This window comes from Antechinus flavipes, chromosome 1 (assembly GCF_016432865.1).
Source record: "Antechinus flavipes isolate AdamAnt ecotype Samford, QLD, Australia chromosome 1, AdamAnt_v2, whole genome shotgun sequence".
Classification (NCBI taxonomy): domain Eukaryota; kingdom Metazoa; phylum Chordata; class Mammalia; order Dasyuromorphia; family Dasyuridae; genus Antechinus; species Antechinus flavipes.
The window spans coordinates 119,839,799-119,866,338 of record NC_067398.1 but is presented as its reverse complement, the minus strand read 5'-3'; the positions used below and the strand labels follow the sequence as shown (position 1 = coordinate 119,866,338).

General features: G+C 34.9%; 2 protein-coding genes across 4 annotated transcripts in view; one reads left to right on the top strand and one right to left on the bottom strand.

Moving 5' to 3' along the window:
- CAPSL (calcyphosine like) overlaps window positions 1-26,540 on the top strand; it is a 77,042-nt gene that overhangs the window by 39,849 nt on the left and 10,653 nt on the right. Inside the window, exon 7 of one of the 3 annotated variants that reach the window (XR_007952481.1) lies at window positions 4,644-4,732. The exons of 1 other annotated variant lie outside the window; for it this stretch is intronic. Coding sequence is in view for 1 of the 2 variants with exons in the window: in XM_051989829.1 (XP_051845789.1) it covers window positions 4,644-4,745 (102 nt within the window). In the remaining variant the exon portion in view is untranslated. Of the gene's footprint in view, window positions 1-4,643; window positions 5,168-26,540 lie in introns of those variants that run through there. One more of the 3 variants, XM_051989829.1, reaches the window with a different exon arrangement.
- The window catches only part of IL7R (interleukin 7 receptor), a 30,362-nt gene continuing 20,364 nt past the window's right edge, over window positions 16,543-26,540 (bottom strand). Inside the window, exons 6-8 of the mRNA XM_051989793.1 lie at window positions 24,207-24,306; window positions 20,899-20,974; window positions 16,543-20,382 (exon numbers count right to left, since the gene is read on the bottom strand). Coding sequence (XP_051845753.1) covers window positions 19,894-20,382; window positions 20,899-20,974; window positions 24,207-24,306 — 665 coding nt within the window. The 3' untranslated portion in view covers window positions 16,543-19,893. The remainder of the gene's footprint in view (window positions 20,383-20,898; window positions 20,975-24,206; window positions 24,307-26,540) is intronic.

Genomic DNA, 26,540 nt, shown 5'->3' with positions numbered 1-26,540 from the left:
TGTTTTCATGTTTCTTATAAAAATGGTCCTTTGAAAGCTGAGAAAAAAAAGCCTTCAGAGGGTTTAAGTGACTTGTCTAAGATTTCACAGATACTAAGTGCAGATACCAGATTCTGAACCCAAATCCTTTAACACCAGATTCTTTATAATGCACACACAACCTCAGAGGTCATATAATATCTATCTCTTCCCCTCCAGCTCTAACCTCAAGAGGTGAGGAAACTGTTAGTTTTTGAAAAAGAAATCAATTCATTAGTGTGACTTTTGCTTAATAAAAGTAAGGGAGTGACTTTTAGAAAGTAGAAGCAAAAGAGCATCTTAAGCTAGGAGATGGGAAAGCTGTGAAAGCTGCAGATTATACTTGGCTTTCTCAGTGTGGCAATGAGTTGTGGTGAAACAGTTCTTTGGATCAAAGCTGCCTGAGCTTCCTTCTGGCTTTATGCACTAACTTTGTCTAAACCCTCTTCTATCCTCCAAATATAATGGGAAGCCTTTTTCAGAGCATAGCACAACCCAATGAGAGTGTGAGTAAATAGTTTTTTGAAACAGCTCTCCCTCATGACTACTTGAAAATTACAGTATATTTACTATGAGAAAAAATAACCTGGAAATATGGAATTTATCAGTCCTTAAACTCCTTGTTTTTCTCCTTCTTCAATTTTTACTTAAATGGAATTTGGTGGTTTAGTTCTCTGGTAGTTTATGAAAAATAACAATTATGAAAATGAACTGACCAAGCAACTGAATTTATAAATCTCTATGGAAAAAAGAACAACATAAAAAACCCTCAAAAAACCTCCAAAATGAAACTTTATAGAATTGAGTAGTAGGCCTAGCTGATCCCACTGGGTCTGAACACACATGTCCAGGTAATTAATTATCTATATGGGCAATAGTCTCAAACCCTAATGACTCAAATCAAATTTCAAATGAATCTGCCCTTAACATTATCATTTATATTAAATTGAATGCTTGATGTTAATACTTGCATATTAAATGTGGAAAAATTCTGATTTTTTTGGTTGAAGTAGTTGAGCTTCTCTTCTATTAGAAATTCTTACTTTACAATATAAGCAATTTGCTAGGGACATGAACTGGACGTTTCAAGTTATGTCTCAAAGTAGAATTTGGACCCACAACTGAGCATAAGTCCTAAGGGAGATCTAAAAATAAAAATAATAGTTTGCATTTATGTAGCATTGTAAGGTTTGTGAAGCACTTTATAAATAATCTCATTTTATCTTCACCTGATGAGGTAGGTATCATCGTTACACCTATTTTACAGATGAGGAAACTGAAGCAGAGTGAGGTTAATTGCTTGCCCAGGGACACAGATAGTAAGTATTGGTGACTAGATTTAACTCAGATCTTCCTGGCTCCAGGTTCAGGAAACTATTCACTATGCTAACTACCTAGTTGCTTAAAAAGACAACCCATAAACTAGACATATTTATTAGTGGCTGAAGTTTATAGATACTTTGTGGTTTTCAAAATACCTTATATGCATTATTTCCTTGGTTTCTACAAAGTCCTGTGAATGATTGTTTTGTAGGCATTAGAGTTTTTCCACCTTCTCAACTGAATGACTGCACTCCTGCTTCAGTTATCAGATAACATGGTCATGCTGCACTACCCCAGGGAATTGTACCACTTTTAAGATACAGAACTTGGAAATTCTTCTCACTGACCATAAACTCCTTTCCTTTAATTTCCCCTATTTCTTCATTCTCTCCAAATTTAGGCTTTAACTTCATTGTGACTCAAGTCCTTGGATCAATCCCTCTTCTAATTTACCTTCCCCATTTTAATCTTCATTTTGCTTCTCACTGAGCTTTAACTCCACAGTCTATTACTTAAATAGTAGTCAATAGTAGATATCACTAGTTATCATCCTAGAATGCTTTAGTCTCATATAATTCTCAATTGATTTCCTTTTCTCAGAATTCATCATCCGTTTTTTCCTCTCCTACTCCTGGACTACTAAATGATAGCAAAAAGTCATGAAATTGATCTGATTTTACCCATTAGAAACATGTGGGACAATTCTGCTTGGCCAGCCTTGATGAAGGTAGCAAGACATGCATTATCTTCAGGTTTCAGTTAATGTGCGCAGATGATGAAGTATAAGGGGAAAAGATAAAAAACAAAGGAAAGCACAAAGGGAGTTTTTCTAATAGAAATAATGGAAGGAACAGGCAAAGGAGGAGAGTAATTAAGGAAGATAGGAGATGAATCCTTCCCTAGGAGAAGAGTATTCTATAAGAGATGACAGCACAAATATGCATATAGAAATACTATTACAAACATATACTCACCTAAGTGGCTCCATTTGGGTTTTTCTTGGCAAAGATATTAGAGTGGTTTGCCATTTCCTTCTCTAGCTCATTTTACAGATGTGACTTAATCTCTCTGAAAGTCAGTATGCAATAGGAATAATAATGGCACCAAATTTACTCACAGCAAGGTGAGAACTAAATGAGATTATAAAATTTTTTCTAAGTGCATATAAATGCATGTCTCTGCCATTAAATGTCCTTTTAATGCCCTCTTAAAGTACTCTTGTAGCATTTAGTAACATTTTGCTGAAATCATCTTGGAACTTTTTAAGCTAAGATAGCCTGATATATATATATATATACATATATATATATATATATTCATGTATAATTAAATAGAATATGATCTATACACATAAATGTAGGGATATCAATTGGATCTGTGATTTAGTTGACAGTGGGAGGAAGCGAAGGAAAGAACTATTTATATAATGCTTACTATGAGATAGGCTCTGTGATAAGTACTTCACAAATATTAGTAGTCATTGATCATTGATTTGTAGGGAACTGCTTGTGAGGACATTCTTTTCCCTAAAATTCATGTTGGCATTTTCAAGTCTTCAAGAGTTGCCTAGAGAAGCAGCGTCAAATTTATTTGGAAATAGATCTGGGCTGGAAGCATGTTGACTTGTTATTGTTCTTCATTCTTTTTTTTTTTCCAATTGTGTCTGACTCTCTGTGACTCCATTTGGGGTTTTCTTAACAGAGAGACCGGAGTAGTTGCTGGAGCTCATTTTCCAAATGTGAAAACTTAGGCAAAGAGAATTGGCCACACAGATAGTAAGCATCTGAGGCTGAATTTGGACTCATGAATCTTTTTGGTTCCGAGCCCAGTGCCACCTAACTGTCTTATATTGACTTAGCAAACCACAAATTTACATTAGTTCTCTTGTAGTTTTTTGCTTTATTAATTTTTCTCAATTACATTTCAATCTGGTTATTGGGAGCTAAACAAATTGTGTTTTATTTATTGGTATAGCTTAGAACTGAATATAGCATTCAGTACATAATAGGCAGCCAGTGAATGTATGTTGAAGGAATGAATGGACTTCATTTATAATATAACCTGATATTTTGTGTTCGTATTGTTAACATGTGCTTTGCACCAGCACCTTGATGCTGGCATGTTTCTTCTACTGAAGGATTTTGAGACATATAATATGCTCACCTAGTGGTATGAGGAGATAGATCTTTGGTAATTTCTACTGATGATGCAGTTCCTTTTTTTTGGTAGTTTGACTTTTTAGTTTAGTTCTCAGATGTGTTTCCCTTTTTTGCTAACATATTGTACAAATAGAACACTTCAAAATGTCATTTCTTTTCCTGATAATGGTTTTGCTGATTCTGGATCAGAATTAATGTTATTTCAATGGCAATTAAATTACTAGATATTATTTCATTCATTTATGTGGATAAAATACTATTTAAGTTGAATTCTCTCATTACAGTTTTTAAACTTGATAACTCCTCCCTCCCTCAGCTGAGAATAATAGTTTTGAAAATTTGATGTAAGGCTGAATAACTTCCATTCAGTAAGCTGTGAAAGCTCACAGGAAGCTATTGCATAGAACTTTTAGGACTTCTGAGAATTACTAACAATTTTTTTTTTTGTTATGGCTAAAGGATTGAAGTAGGAAGAAGAGAAGAGCTCAGAGATCCCTTATGCCTTCAACTTCAGGTCCTGTTCCAGATAGTCCAGATTAATTCACAGACAGCAACCCCTCCTCTCCTCCCCAGTACTCAAATAGACTCTTCTAAGAAGATTGTGAAATCAGAATAGCTAGTTTTCTAACAGCCTACTATCTCCTTTTTGGATGGCCTTCCCCATCTTCTCAACATTTTATGACATATGACATTGTTTCCTCCTGTTAACCCTGACTAGTTAGGGAATTCTCATTTCAGTACTCCAATGAGCCTTCCCTACATGAACAAAATGTAGGATGACTCTCCTCAATGTATTTATCTACTTCCCCATTCTCTAAAAGCTCTGTTCTCTAGAAACATAAATATTAGCAGGTACAAATGGGTTAAACCGTTACCTCTCCAAGTTTACTCATGTGCACTTTATCCCAGAAACAATATCTTAATTCACATGGGTCTAATATAGAATTGTAGATACCCTCTGAATGGTATGGAGATTTATTTATTTATCAGTTATCCTCTTCATGCACACCATCCTGGTTCTGCTTTTGGGTTAGGCAGGTCAGACCAGGATCCAGGTAGCCTTTAACCCAGAATGCTCTTCGGTGACACCATTCCCTGACTTTATTCCCTCCCCCTCCCCATTTTCTTCCCTTTCATATGCAGGTTTCCCAAGAGGACTTTTTGGAATATTATGCTGGGGTTAGTGCTTCCATTGACAGCGACGCCTACTTCATTCTTATCATGCGAAAGACCTGGAGATTGTGACTTTTTGGTTTTTGTTTCTTTCCGGAATCAAAGACTTTCCACAGGATGGTTTTTGAAAGGCTTTCAGTACTATTAATTCTGAGAATGATCATATATAAGTGAACTTTTGAATGATTTGCTTTTTCTCTCCTAAATAGCCAGGGACAGTTCATTTCTTTTAAGGAAGTTATGTAAGAGCAATTGTTTCCTCACAAATAACCAAAAAACTTATTCTAAACATCAAGAGAAAAAGAACAGAGGCATGGACTTGGCTAGTGTTCAGATAAAATAACCACATTTTAAGCATCTTTAAAAAATTAAGACAATATCTGTTATCCTACATTTGTTCTCTTTCCCCATCTCTTGAAGTCTAGCCTGGAAGGAATCAGCATGAGCACTGGGGAAAATAAAAAATGTCTGTTTCATAAATTATTCTCAACTTACTGTGTGTTTCTGAGTGTGTTCTTTGGCAATAGTTTCCAAACAACATGAAGACATACTTCATCCGAGGATTATTAAAAACCAACACCCAAAGCTAATAATTATATTCAGACTTTAAATTGGGGTGTTAAATGCACATACAAGAGTTTTAATGGGGACTTGTACCCTAACACATGCATTTGGGTGGACCAGGTAAACAAATGTGGTAATAAGAATAGTGCCAGGAGGTACCAAATCTTTTAAATGAATTTTCATAATTTCATTCAGTAAGAGATGGAAATAATGTTCTATGTCTGCTCATTTCGTTACAAACAACAAATATATAAGAATTCATATTTTTGATGCTGTGTCTGGGGCGTTAATCTCTGGGTTCTTTATCCTCTAGTTTCCTTTAACTCAGTACAAGATCAACCTTCTCCATTCCCTCCTTTTTCACAGATGAGAAAACTGAGGTACAGGGAAATTATGTGATCTGTCCAAAGTCATTCATACAGTGTCAGAGGAGGACTTCTCTAATTTCAGAGTCAGAACTCTTTCCACTGTACCCCAACATCTTCAAGCCATTTAAGGGAATTGCTGGTCCGTGGAATACTGAAATATTTATTCTGCTAGGTGAAAGAACTTTAAAAATAAATCTTGACTTAGGAATGATGCTGTATCTGAATTAGTAAACTAATGAATGTAATTGAATATTATTTCAGCTAGAAAAAGAAAGTTTGAGGGGGAAAATTGGTGCAACTTTAATTAGATTTCAGGTTTAACCTTCAGCTTAACCCTTATAATTACAGAAGAAAAATGTATCCATTTACTTGTTTCTTGTGGATTTGAGAAGCTTTCTTTCTCAATAAAAGGGAGAAAGGATAAATGGACTAAAATCAGAGATGATAAACTAAGGGAAGGAAAGAATAATATGTGAAGGTCTGGTATGGTACAGAGCTAAGCACCACTCTGAGGGTTTTCAGGATTTTCAATATTCATCTTTTTATAATGCAGTGAATTCTACTCTCACAGATGATAATGGAACCAAGGGAACGGCTATGAAAATGCATTTTTAGGGAGAAAAGCATGGAAATTTACCTTGAAAATTTTGTTGAAAAAAATTTTCCATTATTTCCTATGCTAGGAATTCAAGCATGAGCTTCTGTTAGTTTCTTAGTCATGAATTAGGCTACACAGAATCCCAAATGGCATCTAGTCATTTTTTAAACTAACTTTTGTTGGGAACACTTTTTTATTAAAATTTTACTGTGTTCACCTGGGATGTTGTTCTCCATGCACTCATGCCCACCAGTCTCATCCTTGAGCATGTAGCAATACCATCTCTAATTAGCTTAGCTGATTATGTAAACCAGCATTGTTGCATCTCAGGGTAAAGTGGAGTTTCTCAGTATTATCTCTAAATGGAAACCATTTAACCCTTTGTATCCAAGGATGAGTAAATACATCCAGGATTTTTGGGCAAGGAGTTTGTCTTTGAAACAGGACAAGCTCCATTCTTTCCTGGCTCCTGATTGCCACGAGAGGTCTGTGAACAGAGCAAAGTGGGATTTTTCATTTGGGTAGCACTTGTGTGTGTTCCTTCACAACATAGCAATTAAAATCTGATTTTTCTTCAGACTGTTGGAGATTTGGATGGTTTCTTTACAAATGTCACAGTGAAGAGTAATATATTCCCTGGAACCAAACAAAGTCTGCACTATCATTGTCCAAAGAAATATAGCAGTCCTGTGCTGCTGCTTACCTATCTTTGTCACTGCCTTTTTTGGGTTCACTTTCTTAGAATCCTTTAGATTAGCTCAAATGCCATCTTCTTCAGGAAGCTTTTCCTTTTAGTGCCTCATTCTCAAATTATCTTGTGAATGGTTTTTGTTTTGGGTATATACTTATTTATATGCATATTTTACCAATAGCAAATAAGGATAGTTTCCATTTCATCTTTGTATTCTTAATGCATAGTACATTAATCTAAAATGAGGGCTGCACTATATAGTCACTAAGACATCTTTCAACATTAACATACTGTGTGCTAATATTTTTTGAAAAAATCTTTTAATTAATATATTTGTGATCCAATATATTGGTACAGTTTCATTGGTATAGGGGAAATCCAGATGGGGAAACTTCCTATACTGGTGTAGGTTGACACCTTTACTATCTAGGTTCAGATAATATGATACATGCCTATATGTAGTTAAATAGAATTTATAATATATTTGAAATATTATTTATATATAAAAATATGTAAATATTATAATATAAACTATACTTAAATAGAATTAAATAGAATAATTGACAAATATAATAAATCCAAGTATAAGGATAGTGATTAGATTTGTGATTTTATTGGTTTAGGGAACTCCTTGTGAGGAAACTTCTATCGACTCAGACTGGCACCTTTTCTGCAGCTTAGAGTCTTAGAGTGTGTCTGGAGCTTTTAGAGTTTAATTGGCCAGGCCAGCATGTGTCAGAGGCAGGACTTGAATCCACATGTTCATGACTTTGAGACCAGCCCTCTATCCATTGTACCAGGGGGAGGAATGTCTGGCCATATAAGACCCATGAAATCATTTGCTATACAACAATCTCTCATTACTTGAGTTCTATAAGTTGATAATTTTGTATTGCTTGTAAATGGTGTTATAAATATCCGAATGATAGAAAAAAAGGTTCCCCACCCTTGTTTTATAGCCTGCCGCCAGAAAGACTCATCTTCCTGAATTCAAATCTATTCTCAGACACGTACTACCTGTGTGACCATGGACCAGTCACTTAATCCTATTTGCCTCAATTTCCTTATCTGTAAAAAAATTCCAGATGGGATCAAAGAGTCAGATATGACTGAAAAATGGCTGACCAACAATAAATAATAATACTATTAATTACAATCAATATTAACATTTAGAGAGAGCTTTAAAGTTTGGAAAGCACTTTATAATGATTATCCCATGTGATTCTTACAACCACTCTGGAAGACAAATACTACAAAGATTATTATTGCCTTTTTATAAATGAAGAAACCAAGAATGAGAGAGAAGTTAAGTTGCTTGCCAAGGAGAACACAACTAGTAATTGTCTAGGGCAGGATTTGGACCTGTCTTTGTGACTTTAAGCCTGACACTCCATCCATTTTGCAAATAAATGCAGAAATTTAATAAAATTGGGTCTTATGGAACTCTCTCTTTTGTGGCTGCAGTGGTTAGCAGTACAGTTGGAGAGATGACTGTGAATTAGGAAGTTGGTTGATTATTTGAACATCAGTCAACAGATGTGCTAACTTTCCCAGGGCTGAAGTTTCTGGCTATATTTGTGTCTGTAGGCTGAGCTTCTGGTGTGACCTTTAGGGAAGATGTTACCTAGGTAGAGCTATAAAGAGGATCAGCATCAGCCATAAGCAAAATTATGCAACAGACCTTTATTCATACCTTTTCCCCCTTCTGTTCATAAAATTTCCTCTCTTATTTCTCTATCAAAATCTTATCGATTCCCTGAGCTATCCTAATTTATAGTCTTACATGTTTATTTGGGTAGCACTATGTGTGTTCCTTCACAATTTAGCAATTAAAATCTGATTTTTCTTCAAACTATTGGAGATTTGGATGTTTTCTTTACATATGTCTCAATGAACATTAATATATTCCCCAGAAGCAGTCATAGTCTGTACTTGTATTATCCAAACAAGTATAGTCCTCACCTCCATTTAGGGGATCCATTCTGCTACTAATGACCATTTTACTATTAGATAGCTCCACTTTCTTAAGGAGATTTTCTTATAACAATCAGTCAAAAATCTGCCTCTTCAGTCTATTCCACAGTCTATGCTTTGAAGGTTTAGTGTTTGGAAGAAAACAAATCTAACTCTTTTCCCACACTTTCTCTTGGGCATCTCCACTAAAGGAAGGTGTTGGGAGGGATCTTATAGTCATCTACTCCAAGATTCTTAAACTGTGGGTGGGGACCCCATATGGGATCATGTAATTGAATGTGGGGGGGTATGAAATTATGCTTTATTATCAGAAATGTTTGATTTATATATCTATTTTGAATACCTATATATCCAGAATTGTGTAAAAATTTCTTGGGAGAAAAAAGATAATTCAAGTGGAAAAAGTTTAAGAAGTACTGATCTAATCCTACATCTTCAGTTTGCAAATGAAAAAATAGTACAGATGTGCTATGTCTCCTTAAATCTCCTTCAGCGAATATTGTGTATAAAATAAGGAGTTGGACAATATGGCCTCTACGGCACCTTCCAGGTTTAACATACTATATCTATTTTTGTTGGGGAAAAAACCTTTTAACAAATATATATGCACTAAATCTGCAGTATCATCAGTATAAGGAATGTTCTGGTGAAGGAATTCCCTCTACCAAATGTAGAACCACCACTTCTTCATAACTTATAATCTAAATTCACTTCACAGACTGGATTAACTAACAATTTAAATAACCACTAACAGGGTAATAAATGAACACAGGAGTAATAATGCTTTGTTCATGTTTGATGTTTACTATATCATTAATTGAAGTTGCTTTTCTGTAGTCTTACTTTCCCTATATCTTCTCCCCTCCCTTTTGACCATACGCTGGTCCTTCCTCTTTATTAATTTATAGCAATTTCCTTTCTCCTTCAGATACTTTAATATCACCTAATGTATTTTGCCTGTCCTGTAGGTTGACATTTAGTCCTGTCTTCCCTAAAATGCATCGTGTGTTCTGGTCCTGTCACTCCATTTCTGTTCTCATTGTAATGCTTCGGACTATTCTCAAAGAGCTTTGTGTTTGCCTAGTTATACCATTTGGACATCAGACTGATAAAGAACCTATTAATTTCTTAGTAGCTAATTTTAGCTTTATGTATTTTGCTTCCTAAAAATCTTTATAAAAAGAAAAAAATGACATATGTTGGTAAAGATCTTTAAAAAGTGTTGATTGTTAGATGGGGCACCTAGCTGGTACAGTGGATAGAGTATCAGCCCTGAAGTCAGGAGGACCTGAGTTCAAATCTAGCCTCAGATACTTAATACTTCCTAGCTTTGTGACCTTGGACAAGTCACTTAACCCCAATTGCCACAGGAGGAAAAAAAAGATGGTTAGATGTCCATGAAATAATTTGGGGAAAAAGTTATATTATTGTGTCTGGGTGGCTTTATTTAGCTCTTTTTTGTCCTTGTCTCTAGGTTAATTTATATGGCAACCAGAAGCATTATGAGAACAGAAGGTAGTCTTATCATTCTAGCTGCATACAACTTCTTTGTAGCTTCATTGAGTGGAGTCTTCCGAATGATTTGGTGAGATATAGCCTGGCAGTGATTTGACATGAAAAATATTTGGAAAAATTTTAGAAATTTAGAATTTTAGAAAAATAAATCTAATCCTAAATCAGACAGTTGACAGGCTCCAAGGAGAGTGGTGGTCCCTCTGTCAGAGGTGAAGGAAGGAAATAGACATTTGTTAAGAGCCTAGTATGTGCTAAGGGGAGATTTTTCATAATATGAACTTGGGCAAATCAATGAATTTCTCTGTGCTTCTGTTTCCTCATCTACAAAATAAAGGTGTTGTATTATATGACCTGTGAGATTCCTTCCAACACTCTCTTCTAGGGGAGATGTCCAAGAGAAAGAAAGGGAGGATTAGAACTGTACCTTCAAACACTGCACCTTTAAAGGATAGATCTTTGAATAATGTGAAAAGGCAATTGCCTGATTTTTTCTGGGTAATTAATCATTTTGTTCATAATGCTAATTAATAAAATTAAGATAATAAAAAGGCAATTAATAAAAGGGTTTAGTGACACTCTTTAATGCCAAAGACTCCTCATGAAACCCACTCATTGTTTATACATCCTTGGAAGAGTAGTTGTATTTGAGGGTGAAAATTAACTCTAATTGGTAAACAAGTAATGAGGGTATGAACATTATAATAAAAGGTGAACTTCTTCTCCTCTTCCACCTCCTTTCCTTCCCCTTCCCCTTCCTCCTTCCCTTCTTTTTTCTTCTTTTCCTCCTCCTCCTTCTCATCCTTCTCTTTCTCTCCTTTTCTTCCTTCTCCTTCTCCTCTTCCTCTTCCTCTCCTCCTCCTCCTCTTCCTCTCCTCTTCCTCCTCTTTTTCCTTCTCCTTCTCTTCCTCCTTGTCCTCCTCCTTGTCCTCCTCCACCTTCTTGTTCTATTTCTTGTTTTTGTTCTTTTTCTCCTCCTTCTTATTCTTCTTGTTATTTTTGTTTTTGATCTTCTCCTTCTTCTTTCTTGCTTCCTACATGATTATTATAAAAAAATTCCTGCTAAATTATACCCAAAGGTATATCATAAAGGCCTCATTTCTAAAATATATAGAGAATTGATTCAAATTCATAATAGTTCAAGCCATTCTCTAATTGATAAATTGTTAAAGGATATGAACAGATAATTTTCAGATAAAGAAATTAAAACTATATGTTGTCACATGAAAAGTGCTCCAAATCATTATTGATCAGAGAAATGAAAGTAAGACTGCTCTGAGATACCACTACACACCTCTCAGATTGGCTAAAGTGACAGGAAAGATAATGACAAATATTGGAGGGGATATGGGAAACCTGGGACACTGATACATTGCTGGTAGAACTGTGAACGAATCCAATCATTCTGAAGAGCAATTTGGAACTATGCTCAAAAAGTTATCAAACTGTGCATACCCTTTGATGCAGCAGTGTTTTTACTGGGCTTATATCCCAAAGAGATTGTAAAGGAGGGAAAGGGACCCATATATGTAAAAATGTTTGTGGCAGCCCTTTTTGTACTGGCAAGAAACTGGAAACTGAGTGGATGCCCATCAATTGGAGAATGGCTAAATAAATTATGGCATATAAACACTATGAAATACTATTGTTCTGTAAGAAATGACCAGCAAGATGATTTCAGAGAGGCCTGGAGAGACTTACATGAACCGATGCTGAGTGAAATGAGCAGAACCAGGAGATCATTATACATGGCAACAATAAGACTATACAAAGATCAATTCTGATGGAGAGGTGGCTCTCTTCAACAATGAGAGGATTCAAACCAGTTGCACTTGTTTAGTGATGAAGAGAACCATCTACACGTGGAGAGTGAACCATGGGAACAGAGTGTGGAACACAACATAGCAATATCACTCTTTCTATTGTTATTTGCTTGCATTTTGTTTTCTTTATCAATTTTTCTTTCTTCTTGATCTGATTTTTCTTGTGCAGCAAGATAACTATACCAATATGTAAACATATATTAGATTTAATATGTATTTCAACATATGTAACATGTATTATATTATTTGCCAGCTAGGCAAGGGGGTGGCGGGAAGATGGGGAAAATTTGGAACAAAAGGTTTTGCAAGGGTCAATGTTGGAAAAATTACCCATGCATATGCTTTGTAAATGAATTTTTAAAAATCTACAAAATATTATACAAATGTAAATGTGGATAGTTGAAACTTGCTTGCAATGAAAATCTACTGCAAGAATAGAATAACCAGCTAAAGCCAAGTCAAGCTATTTTCAAATTATATTGATGTTCAATAAATTATTAAAAGTTTTTAAAAAAAGGAAAACAAGTTGTGCATAATAAATTTACAGTTTCATGTGCAATCTTTTTTTATTATATTATGTTACAAAATGCTTGTCTTATTCCATAAATTAAAATAAAAATACATACACATAAAAAAGAAAAAAATGGGGCTAATAGTAGAATGGACACTAATAATGGAGTGGACAGGTGGTAGATTGTACCTAACTGGAGGTTATCAAATAAACTCTGGGTGATAACTTATCAGATTGAGAGGATTCTTGTTCAGGTTGGAATAGGTAGCTTCTGAAGTCTCTTTCAATTGTCATATTTTGATATATGGGGAAAAAGGTAGAGAGAAAGCTAAGAAATCTGAGAGAATCATATTGAAATCAGCAGTAACATCATTCTCACATCAGAGTCAGGGAATTATATATCTTTTATTTAATCAAGCAATAAATAAATCAGCAAACATTTATTGTGTTTACTATGTTCCACACATTGTGCTAAGAACTGGGAATATATGCATGAAGAAGGAAAGAATTCTCACTCAAGGAGCTTATGTTCTAAATTATCATTGATAAGAGGATAGTTCAAGATTTATTTTGAAAAGTGGATCAGGAAAATTACAATTAAATTAAGTATTGAATAATAATAATTTTTAGTAAAAAATGTCAATTTTTATCATTTTTTGGGAGGATGGTGGTATTCTTTGAAAATGATAAAGAAGGGGGCAGCTAGGTGGTGCAGTGGATAAAGTACCAGTCTTGAAGTCAAGAGGACCTGAATTCAAATCTGGCCTCAGACACTTAACACAGCTTGTGATCCTGGGCAAATCACTTAGCCCCAATTGCCTCAGCAAAAAAAAAAAAAAAAAAAAAAAAAAAGAAAGAAAGAAAAAAAAAAAAAAGAAAAAGAAAAAATGATAAGAAAAATTGAAGGAAAGAGGGCTTTTTGGGAAAATATAATGAGTTCAGTTTTGAACATGTTGATTTTATGATGTTTGTAGGGCATACAGTTTGAGATATCCCATAGATAGTTGAAGACATTATTGAAGCTCAACAGAATCATCTTCATAGAGGTGATAATATAATTCATGTGAGCTGCTGAGATGCTGAAGTGAAATAGGATAGAGGAAGAAGAGAGGAATACATAGACAGAGCTTTAGGGGACATTCATGAAATCAGTTTAAAGGGCTGAAACTCAAGGAAAATCAAGGCAAGATTCTCAGCTGAGAGGGTTGGCAAAAAGGGGACAATGGCAGGTCTAAGGATGAATGAGAAAGTTTGGAGAATCTGGTGTATTGAGTGGAGTAGTAAATGAATTAGGGAGATGTAAAATGATTGCTTTGCTTCTGTGAGGTCTTGGTTGGTATTATGTTCATACTGTGCCAAATTTATAGTGTGCCCAGTCAATAGGGTTGTACCCAAACAATAGGGTTTTATGATTTTCCCCATCTCCATTTATGGACATGAGAATAAGAGCAAAAGTAGTAAATGGTTGGAGTAATTTAAGATTGGGGTTTGACAGGGTATGAATAACAATAGAACAATGAGGCAAAAATCTAAATTGTATAATAGAGTACAGAATTAAACTGGATTACCAAGGAATCAAGATCAGTGCAAGGATGATGACCTAGGAAAGGCCTGAGGGGAGGAATAGAGACTGGTTGATGTCCTGCATTCTCCAAGAGGAACAAAATGACATCATTGTCATGTCATGTCACAGTCAGACAATGTGTCTAACTATGGCTGATCAGATCAATATGAGCTCAGAATGCTCTGCCATAGGTTGGGCACAAATAGTTCCCAAGAACATCTGGGGTGGATTCTCTGTGAGGATGAAGAACAGAGATTGTAAATTAAAGGAAAGTATGAAATGATAAAGGATTATGATCAAAGTAAGGAATTTGAGAGTTCATAAATATAGAAACAGAACTTCTGTGGGTAATGGAAAATCAGAGCTATGTCTACCTCAGTTTGAAGATGAAATGGTTTGGAGGAGTAGGTCACAGAAATGAGTAAATTGAGAAATTTGTAAGTTAGGGTATTTGAGGGAGTATCGATATAGAGAAAAACCATGAACCAGGTGCTGAACTCACTGAGGAAGGAAGGAGAATGTCCTTAGTTGACAGACAAAAGTTAACAAACAGAATCTTAATTGAGGGATAAATATGAATTGAATAAACTTCAAAGAAGGAGAGATTACTGAGTAAAGATATTAGAATGTAACAATGGGAAGCAAGAATTTCAATTAATTCTTCATGATCAGTGAATTGGGGATATGAGTGAAAGTACATTAATGCTGGAAAAAGTGACTCAGATAAAGCATCATTAGGAAAGAGCCAGGTCTCAGGGAACATGAGAAATTGGTATAAGTAAGAAAGGAAAAGTTAATATAAAATCAAGTTTCTGATTTATGGGCCAGTCATTCCAGAGAACACGGTGAAAGGTGGCAGATTGGAGCCAATCTTAGGAGAGGATGGGTGTCATTGGTAGACTTGTGTAATGACGTCTGGAGGTTCAGAATTACTGGAATCAGGAATATATGATGGAGTGAGAATATAATGACTAAGGGATATATTCAATCGGATTATCAGTGACTAGAGAAAAGTCCTTTGCGGGAGAGGTGATTAGATTCTTCAGGGCTCTCTCCTGATGTTCAGCTTTGTGAGAAATGCTGCTTATAAGTTGTATAAGGCCTAGAAGGCCCACCCCCCAATAAGTAGGAGTAGTACCTCTGAACAGGAAGCAGGAGCCAGCAATTTGTGATGGGTCTGGTCTAGGAAAGGTCTTTCAAGCAAATCTTCTTAAACTATGGGTCACAACCCATTGCATAATTGCATAACTGAATATGGAGGTCACAAAATTCTGATTTATTGTCAATAAATGTTTGATTTGTATACCTATTTTATATACCTATATACTTGGACTGGCATAAACATTTCTTAGATAAAAAAGGATATTGAGTGGAAAAAGTTTAAGGAGCCATGTTTTAGAACAGTGCAGAAAGCCTTGGGGTGATTAGAAGGGGAAGAAAGTGGGGAAGCAGAAGCTAGTGACCTGAGATTTGAATGGGGTTAACACAGAATACTTTGGGAGGCTCGGAAGGGAACAGTCCTTAGGTGAGAAACTGAATCAGGGCTGATACTGAGGTAAAGGCAGAGACCCTATGCATGCAGGCTGAATGTGAGGTTCCCCAAAAAGTTTCAGGGGAAAAGGCAGAAACCACAGTAGGGTGAGACTGCATTGGGGGAGGCAGAATTCACTGGGCATTTTTAGAGGCAAAGACAGAAGCCATAGGATAGATGTTTGTGTCTTTATATTAATAAATATATGGTCTATCATTGTCCCCATACTCAAAGTTTTACCAATTTAGTTAGAGTTGCTCTTCTGTGATATTCTTCACTTGGCCATTTTGCATTGAATTTACCATAGTCTTCAACCATACAGGCTCATCTATATGCCTTAATGAGAAACAAAGTATTTTAAGAATGTCTTGTGTTGTTGTTAATAACTAGCGAAGCTACTATCCAGGAATGTTGCTTAATAATTCATTTAGCAAGAAAAATAAAAAGTATCCAGTCATATCCCAGAATCCTTTCCTTTCTTAGTTATCCATGCTCATGAGAAGCATCTCAATGATATAGTTAAAGCTCAGACATTATTGGCTCCTCTTCTGTTAGTAACTCAAATCTTGGGCACATATTTATGATGAAAAAAGAGTATATGAGTTGTCCTGAAGACCAAAACTCATAAAGGGCTATTAGTTTTCAGAATCACAGGCTGATTCTGTGACTGAGGATGGTCCATCCCAAGGAGGTTCCCTTTACTAGCATTCATAGAGGACACATAAAGGAACAATTGAATTTAGTATCATTTAATTAAATAAACCATAATAATATACATTGGTTATTTATTCAGACACTTAGCAGCTCTGTATTTTGTGCATATAGAAAATGTGAGCCCAAGCCGAGATCTCTGGAGTAGTGAATTATGGGTTGTTGTTTTTTAAGCCAGTACATAAATGTTTGTAAATCATTATCATTTACATTGTCATGTAAATCATGGGCTTATAATGGTTTCCTCTGATATGTGATGCTTTCAGTACCTCTCCCAACGGTATATTAAGTTCATCATCCATTTGTCCATTGATGGCGATTCCCACATGGAAACCAATCAGAAACAAGAGGCAAGTGACTACAGGCAGCCCAAAACCAATAATTCAGTTCTTTTCCATCAAAAAGCAAATTAGTTTAGGGCCAATTTTCTTTCTTTCTTATACAGTTCAACCATGTTCAATATCAGATCAGTCCAATGCTTTGTAAATCTCTTTACTAATAATTCCGAGCTTAGATCCATCTAGTAAGAGAAATGACAATGTACATTTTGTTTCAAATGTGATCTGCGGACCTTCCTTCTTTTTAAAAGTCTGTTAAAGATTGGGCAGATTTTCTACCTTAAGGGGGAAAGAGATTGGTTAAATTTAAATGCTAAATATTGCAAGTCAATATGTGCATCAAGCATTAGCAGCAGTTATACATGTAATGATCATATTCTTCATAATAAATGTGGTTTCTTTCTTTTTTTTCTTTCTCTCTTTCTTTCTGTAGAAACTTTATTCCATTCAATTTCAAACCTGGGCCCTTTCATTCCTCTTTAGGCAGCCTGGTGATCCTTTACTCATGGAGGACTTAACCACAGTGGTTACAGACAGGGCAGATGCCCAATTGACTTTTAGTCCTGCTGTAATGATTATAGGCATGTGTTTTATATCAAATATGTCTATTTTCATTCATGCTGAAGATTTCAAATGATCACATTATATAATCAAATCACAGAATTATAGAATGTTAGGGATTTTAGCAGTTCTCCAGTGCAGTGTTGGAGTTCAGTCCAGAAAACAGTACATTTCCCCTTGGCTCCATATATATATATATATATATATATATATATATATATACTTATATCCAGATTATTTTTTCCCTGAGGCTATTGGGGTTAAGTGACTTGCCCAGGGTCACCCAGCTAGGAAGTGTTAAGTATCTTGAGATTAGATTTGAATTCAGGTCTTCCTGACTTCAGGACTGGTGCTCTATCCACTGTGCCAGCTAGCTGCTCCTTACATTTAGAGTCTTGTTCTGACTCTACTAACTAGATCTTGGGCAAATTAATTAACTTCTCTTTAACTTGTTTTTTGCATATCTCATATGTAAATAATAATACCAAGCTGATAGAATTATTATGAAGATCAACTGAGATAATATAGATTGTTGTACAAAGCATGACAGCAATCTAATGTAGTAATATTGTCATCATTGAGGCACTAAACTAGAAAGAGGATGTCTTAGATCTATTATACAACATTAATTTCCCAGCTCTTCCTCTCTCTTTTCAACATCTCTGCCTTATATTAAAGGAGATAATATTCAGTTAGAAGAGGGATGGGGACAGCAGCAAATGGAGGACCGTAAAAGTTAGCTGCTCTAATCTCTGTCCTTGAGATTTGGATTAATTCTTATATCTGTCATATTCCTTTTATCCTTGTAGTTTGCTATATGTACTTGAATTTCTACCAGATTAAGAGACAAAAGACAAAAAGCATTTGTCTCTTAAGAGTCCAGAAATTATGACATCCAATGAAATCCAATGCATATCCTTAACCTGGCCAGAATTTACAAACTACCAACGAATATAATATGTTCCTTGAAGTATTTGGTCATTTCCTAACTTTGTGGAAGGTCAGGATAATTTGTGGATAAGTCCAGGTTGTTGACTCACTAATGTTAATATGAAGGTTTATTCATTCAGGACTGAAATGTCCTGACATCCAGGGTTAGCAATGAGATTCTTCCAAGAACCAATAATGTTTACAAACTTTGATAATGGCAGGTCACAGTGAACCCTATACTCTTGATAATTCAGAAATCATTATTTTTTTCTATTACTAATCAATTTCAAATTGAGGATTATTATAAAAAAATAGAAGAGGTTTTGTTTTACTCCCAAATGGAAGGTAGCCAGTGAAGTAGCGTTTTCCTCAAACTGCAGAGAATTGGGTGAAAATTTGATCTAGATGATTGCTAAAGTCTCTTTCAATGTTAAGATTTGGTGATTCTGTGTTTGGATTTTGAAAGTCCTTTGCATTTTCTATCTTCAGACTTTGCAGACATGATTCTTGAGAACCAGAAAAAAGTTCATTTCCCACCTTTAAAACTAGAAAATGTTCCCCAAGATATGGCATGCCTGACTTGAGTATGATATTTCCACTGCCGGAAATCATAGTAAAATTGTCAACTACAAAATGGTGTGTGATAGATGGTTCAGAACAGTTGAGAGAAAAATCAGAATGATATAGACTTTGGCAATTTCCATTTCTATGTTTGCATTGCCAGCTTCTGATAATGAGAGTGTATCCTAGTTTTATACTTGTGGGTCTTATCCATCACTTGCACACTATTTTCTTCCTTCTTCTTTTCCTCCCCTTTTCCCATCTTCCTTTTCGTCACTTCCTCTTCCCTTCCTCTTTTTTTCTTCCTCTTCCATTTTCAAAAAAATTAATAGCTTGATAATTTGTTTTTGAAATCAATAACAATAGAAGCAAGGACACTCTAATCTTGTTAGAAGGATTTAACCAGGAAATAATGAAAGAGATATTCCAAAATTTGGTAGGATTTCAAATTGAATGTAAACAGCAATCATTTCTGCTTTGGCCAGAAACTCTGAGGGTCTTCCCCTCCCAGATTCATTCAGTCATTCATTTATTTATTTAGATTTTTTTGGATTAGATGAAAGATAGCCTTATCACTGAATGGGTGCGGCCTCAATAAAATTGTGACCTGTTGAAGACATTAGCTTAAAAGACCAAGGTCTTCCATTTCGTCCAGGGCCATCTCCAGATGTCTTGATCTATATTTGGTCACTGAACCCAGATGACTCTGGAGGGGAAAGTGAGGCAGGTGATTTTGCACAACTCTTCCTCACTTAAATCAATTCACTTGCATGTCTGGTATTACCTCCTCTTCGAGAATGAAGAACAAATAACATCCAAAATTTGATAAATGTAGATGTATTACAAAGAGAAAAGTTGTATTTTCCTTTTCATATTGAGTTTTATTATCAGAGACTGGATTCAATCTAGGAAAAAGGGTCTCCAAGCCACCCCCTCAGTTCTCTTTGTTGGCTGTGACGTCCATATGATGGGTTTCTTGAGGCTTACTTGTTTTGGTAGAAACTGGACATAGTGACATATGCGTCTTCTTGACTTAACCTCAGGTTTTCACTGTTGGGTTGTTCTTGAGCAGTTGGACTTGGAGCCAAGACTCCTATACTGAGTGGAAAAGGGAATGTTAGGGCACTGTTTCTGGAGTCGGAGTTAAGAAGCAGACCTCCACAGAAATGAGCTTCATTTTTGTTATTCTCTTGATGGTTGGGTGACTTTGAGGCTGTGACCATAGAAAGGTCACATGTATTAAAGTTCCCACACAGACAAGTTGAGGGTGAGTTTCCTCCATAAGTCAGTGGTGGGATGATGTTCTTTTCAGATGGCCAGTCAGGGTTGAGCCCAATCTTCTCTGTGACATCGATGTCTCGGGGGATTGGGACTTGAAGAAAACCTTCCACTTCTTCTTTGGCTTGAATGCCATCCACTTTATGAATTGGATAGTCCAGGAAACTTTCTGGATTGAAACTGATGTTGTAATTCTGGATGTAAAAAGAGATAATTGGTTCAGACATTGAATTAGATGAACATGCTAACAAGAGTTCCTGAATATCATTCTTTCTGACAATGGATCAGGATATATATTTCCACAGAATACAAATAAGTATTCCTCAGAAGATGGTATATGTAAATTCTGAACAGTGATTTTTCTGTTCCCTTTTCTAGACTAACTCCCCAGAAAGCCCAGTATCCCCAGGTCACTTTCACTCTTCGATAATGAAATCTTTAGAGGTGCTGTAGCTCTTTTAGAACCTGCATTCAGTGGTGCTATGGTCATACTCGACAAATCTGGGAAATCCAGGGATAAGAGAAGGAGACTAGTATCTTGTTATAGTCTTCTTCCCCCATAACTTGTTCATAGCATCCTTCTGGTCACCAGATAGTGTTTCAGAAAAGGTCCAAGATTGTAAGCTCCACTACCCCTTATCCTGTAATCCATCCTTTGGGATGCTACAATTTACTTATCTTATCTCTGAAAGTTTCAGATAAAGTCCAACCTTTTGTGGTTTCCTACACAGCTGTTCCAGAGTCATCTTGTGGTCAGGGAGGTTGGGCCACAAAACAGGTTTAATACTGAAATGACAAAAATTTGTAATGAAAGAGGCAGTAGAAACAATGTGGTACAGCAGCACTATTTCCTACTGGATCAAAATTCATAAGTATAATCGATAGAAAGCCTGTTTTGGAATCAGTAATATCAGATATAGACTAGCTGATATAGACCAACAAATCATGGAAAATTACCTAATAATAATATTTTTATATTTTATATGTTTATGTTATACACAATATATTTATAAATATTAAATATTTATATCATATATTATAAATTCATAATATTTATATAGTGTTTAAAAGTTTACAAACTACAAATATTTCATTTTATCCTCACAACAACTCTAGGATGTAGGTGTTTTTATTAATAATATTAATATTATTATTAATAACATTATATATTATTATAATACACTATATAGGATTTATCATATAATTATATAATATATTATATACAATATGTGACATATTATATATATGTATATAATATATTAATATATATTCCATCTTCACTAGCCTCATGGTGGCTCTCCTGGTTCCCCCACTGAGACCAAGGCCCATCTGAAGGGCCTCCAGAAAGCTAACCAAACCCCACGCAAGAAGACAGACTGTGAAGGAGACAATAAAGACTTTTGGACTTTATCCCTGGCTATTCTCATGGTGATTGCTCTTTAATTAATTAATATGTATATATCAATTAACATATAATTAATATATTATATGTAATATAATATACCATAATATACATTATATTATATATACTATGCATTATATTATATTATGCATAAAATATAAAATAAAATTATAGCATAATATAATTAATTAATATATAATACATAAATAAACTATATTATAAATATTATATATAATTATATATTATATTATGACATAATATAATATAAACTTATTTTATAATATAATTAATTAACATGCACACAATTGATATAATAAATAAATATATTATATTATATATAAATATATATAATTACAATTAATATTATTATTATTATTATTATTAACTCTACATTTCAAATGAGGAAACTGAGGCAACCAGAACTAAAGTGCTGCTGATTGGATTTGAACTCATGCCTTCCTGATTCTTCGCCCAGAGCTAAGTGTCTCCATTACACCATCAAAGTTCCTTCCAGATAACTCTCTAAGATAAAATGAGAATTGAAACTAGTGTTGGAAGAAGCCTTCAAAATGGAATTTTCTTATATTGATGAAATTCCAGATCTAGGACCAAATCAATAAAAGTATTTATGAGATTTGGAGTCTGTAATTAAATAATTGTGGAATTATGTACAAATTTTCATTTCCCTTGACCTCAGTTATATCTTCTCTAACACAGAGTTCTGATTATGTAATCTATAGGTTCTACTCTTGACTCAAGGCTTTATTCTGTCACAAAAGCTTTTTTACTTTGACTTTATGGACTTCACTTTTTACCCTAGAAGTATGCTTCAGCCCTGCATTCTCTTTTTCCCAGAATATCCATTTAAAACCATGTCTTCATTTCTCCTCAAGGTCCATTCCTGACTCTGTAGTCTCTTTACCATGCTTCCTCAGGCCTTTTTTTTTCTTTTACCCTCTCCTATATCCTTTTCATCTTTTCTTATGTTCTATCTTTCCCCATCAGAATACAAGGTTCATGAAGACTGGCACTGTGACAATTTTCAGAGGATGAAATTGAAACCATTACCACTCATATGAAAGTGTTCCAAATCATTATTGATCAGAGAAATGCAAATTAAGACAACTCTGAGATACCACTACACACCTATCAGATTGGCTAAGATGACAGGAAAAAATAATGATGACTGTTGGAGGGGATGCGGGAAAACTGGGACACTAATGCATTGTTGGTGGAGTTGTGAACGAATCCAGCCATTCTGGAGAGCAATCTGGAATTATGCCCCAAAAGTTATCAAACTGTGCATACCCTTTGATCCAGCAGTGTTTCTATTGGGCTTATACCCCAAAGAAATAATAAAGAAGGGAAAGGGACCTGTATGTGCCAAAATGTTTGTAGCAGCCCTATTTGTAGTGGCTAGAAACTGGAAAATGAATGGATGCCCATCAATTGGAGAATGGTTGGGCAAATTGTGGTATATGAATGTTATGGAATATTATTGTTCTGTAAGAAATGACCAGCAGGATGAATATAGAGAGGACTGGCGAGACTTACATGAACTGATGCTAAGTGAAATGAGCAGAACCAGGAGATCATTATACACTTCGACAACGATATTGTATGAGGACATATTTTGATGGAAGTGGATTTCTTTGACAAAGAGACCTAATTGAGTTTCAATTGATAAATGACGGACAAAAGCAGCTACACCCAAAGAAAGAACACTGGGAAACGAATGTGAACTATCTGCATTTTTGTTTTTCTTCCCGGGTTATTTATACCTTCTGAATCCAATTCTCCCTGTGCAACAAGAGAACTGTTCGGTTCTGCAAACATATATTGTATCTAGGATACCCTGGCATGGATTCTGTCAATATAAAGTAATTATTAAATAAAAATTAAAAAAAAAAAGACTGGCACTGTGTTTTTGCTTGTATTTGTAATTCTAGCATTTAGCACAGAGCCTGACACATAGTAAGGGCTTACTTAATGTTCATTGACTGGCCAAACGACCTCTAAGGCCCCTTTCTGTTTTGTCATCCTATGATACTAGGTAAGAGTGGGAAAAGTGTTAGCCTTGATGCTAAATTCACATGGATTTCAAGAAAGGAAGCAGAAAATTCTGGACCATTGTGAAAGAGATTTTTTAGCAAAAAAACAAAGTTGAATACCAATACATTATTTTTGATGCAGATATTGGAACCCAAAGCTGGCCCAATGGCCCATCCAGAAATAATAATTCAGGTTATTCAAGGAGAAAAATTTAAATTTTCCTCTTGCTTGTACTTCATTCTATGCTTCTATATTATTTTTGACTTCCTAAGAAATACCTTGGGGGAAACAGCCTGGTATGGTGGTAAGCTTGCTAAATTTTGAATTTGAGCACCTAGGTTCAAGTCTAATCCTGTGACTCTCTTTTTTCCTCTTTGGCCTCTTGTTTTCCTTCTCTATAAAATAGAGGGAGTTTGACCAAAGGAGGGAGTTTGAACTCTAAGGTATTTTATAGCTCTTGATCCAGAAAAAAATGAGAATTAGCTGAGATGGGGCAGAAACAGTTGACATTTCATTTCCTACAATACCTTAATACAATCCCTCTGAATGAGAAAAGGACCTCACCTTTTTTTCCATAGAAAACACATCACAACAATCCCCAGGATCACAGAGAAGACGCTCAGAGTGATGACGATAGTGATGACCATGAGAGAATTCAGCTCCACTGAAAATCATGGACAAGATTATTATAATTTATCTTTTTTAAAAAAAATCAATATCCATAGCCACATCCACAGGCCTGGCTCTGCCTGCCTCCCTCTCCCCCTTTCATTTACTTAGATACTTGGCCTTGCTCATTTTTTTTTGTAAGTGATTCTGTAACTTGGAAAATAATTCATACAACAGTAACATGATGGAGAAAAACTAACTTTGAAAAATTAAATAACCATGAGTAATGAAACATACCACTCATCTTCTAACAGACCAGGGATGAATTTAAAAGGAGGAGAGAGAGAGAGGGAGAAAGAGAAAGAGAGAGAGAGAGAGAAAGAGAGAGAGAGAGAGAGAGAGAGAGAGAGAGAGAGAGAGAGAGAGAGAAAAGGAGAAAGAGAAGGAGGGAAGAAAGGAGGGAGAGAGAAATTGTCAGACATGGCCTATGAGGGAATATTTTTCATCAGGTTATGCAAGCATATGTTAAAGACTTTGCTTTTCATTTTCAAAAAGTCATTCAACAGAGAGATAATGAGTAGAACAGTGAGATGGACATTATTAAAAGAAAAAAAGATAAGTAGTTGAATATGAAATTGAGTAGCAGGATTATGAAAGATACCTTACTTGAGAAACTGGCCCAAATAATAAGTCCATCCAATACAGCAGCAGCATCTTTATCACTTTCACCATCATTATCATCATCATCATCATTTTTATTATCATTATAATTGTTATATATATTATGTTATATTATTCTACTTTATGTTTATAACTGTGTATTAATAAAATTGTAATAATTTAAAAAAAAAACAGAAAAGGATTCTGTAATCACAGGCCCAAGATAAAAATGATTTTCTGAATGTTTTGGGGAATTATTGCTCTACTAAATAGTAGTAATTTGGGTGGTGGAATTATCATGACTTGCAAGACAAAGTTTGACCACTCATCAAAGATGCCTGACATCTCACCTTCAATAGGAAGATACTTTTTTTTCCCTTAAAACTTTTTATTTTCAAAGCATATACATGGATAATTTTTCAACATTAACCCTTGCAAAACCTTGTGGTCCAATTTCTCACCCTTCTCACTGTATGGCAAGTAATCCAATATATATTAAACATGGTAAAAATATATGTTAAATCCAATATATGTGTACATATTAATACAATTATCTTGCTGTACAAGTAAAATCAAATCAAAAAGAAAAAATGAGAAAGAAAATAAAATGCAAGCAAACGACAAAAAGAGTGAAAATGCTATGCTGTGATCCACATTCAGTTTCCACAGTCCTCTCTCTGTGTAGATGGCTCTCTTCATCACTAGATCATTGGAACTGGTCTGATTCACCTCATTATTGAAAAAAAACTATATATATATATATACACATACATAGAGAGTTCACATATCTAGTGCTTGTCACAGTGCCCGGTGCAAAATGGGTGCTTAATATAATGCTTGTTGAATGATTGATAACTATATTCGTTACTGACAATGGAGAGAATGCTAATATTGTAGTGGGGAATCAGAAAAGGCTACTCCTATGGGGCTAAGCCGAATTTTGAAGGAAGCTAAGGATTCTAAAAAGTGAACAGGAGGAGAAGTATTTATTTTTGTTAATAGTATTTCATTTTTCAAAATACATGTAAAGATAGTTTTCAATATTCATTTTTGTAAGTTTTTTTTGTTACTTTTTTTTCCCTTCCTTCCTTTCCTTTCTCTTTCCCCAAGATAGCAAACAATCTGATATAGGTTATACATATATGATACCTTAAAGCATATTTTCATATTTGTCATGTTGTGAAAGAAAAATCAGATCAAAAGGGGAAAAACATGAGAAAGAAAAAGCAAACAAATTAACAAGGGTGAAAATACTATACTTTGATTCACATTCAGTCTCCATAGTTCCCTCTCTGAATGGGGATGGCATTTTCCAAACCAAGTCTATTGGAATTGTCTTGGATCACTGCATTGCTGAGAAGAGCTAAGTCTTTCATTGTTGATCATCACCTAATCTTAATGTTACTGTATATGTTTTCCTGGTTCTGCTCACTTCACTCAACATCAATTCATTTAAGTCTTTCCAAGTTTTTTTTTTTCTGAAATCATCCTGCTTATCATTTCTTGTTATATTTATACATTGTATACATCACACTTACATACTCTAACTTATTTGGTCATTTCTCAATTGATGGGTATTCATTGAATTTTCAATTTCTCACCACCACATAAAGAGCTGCTACTAACATT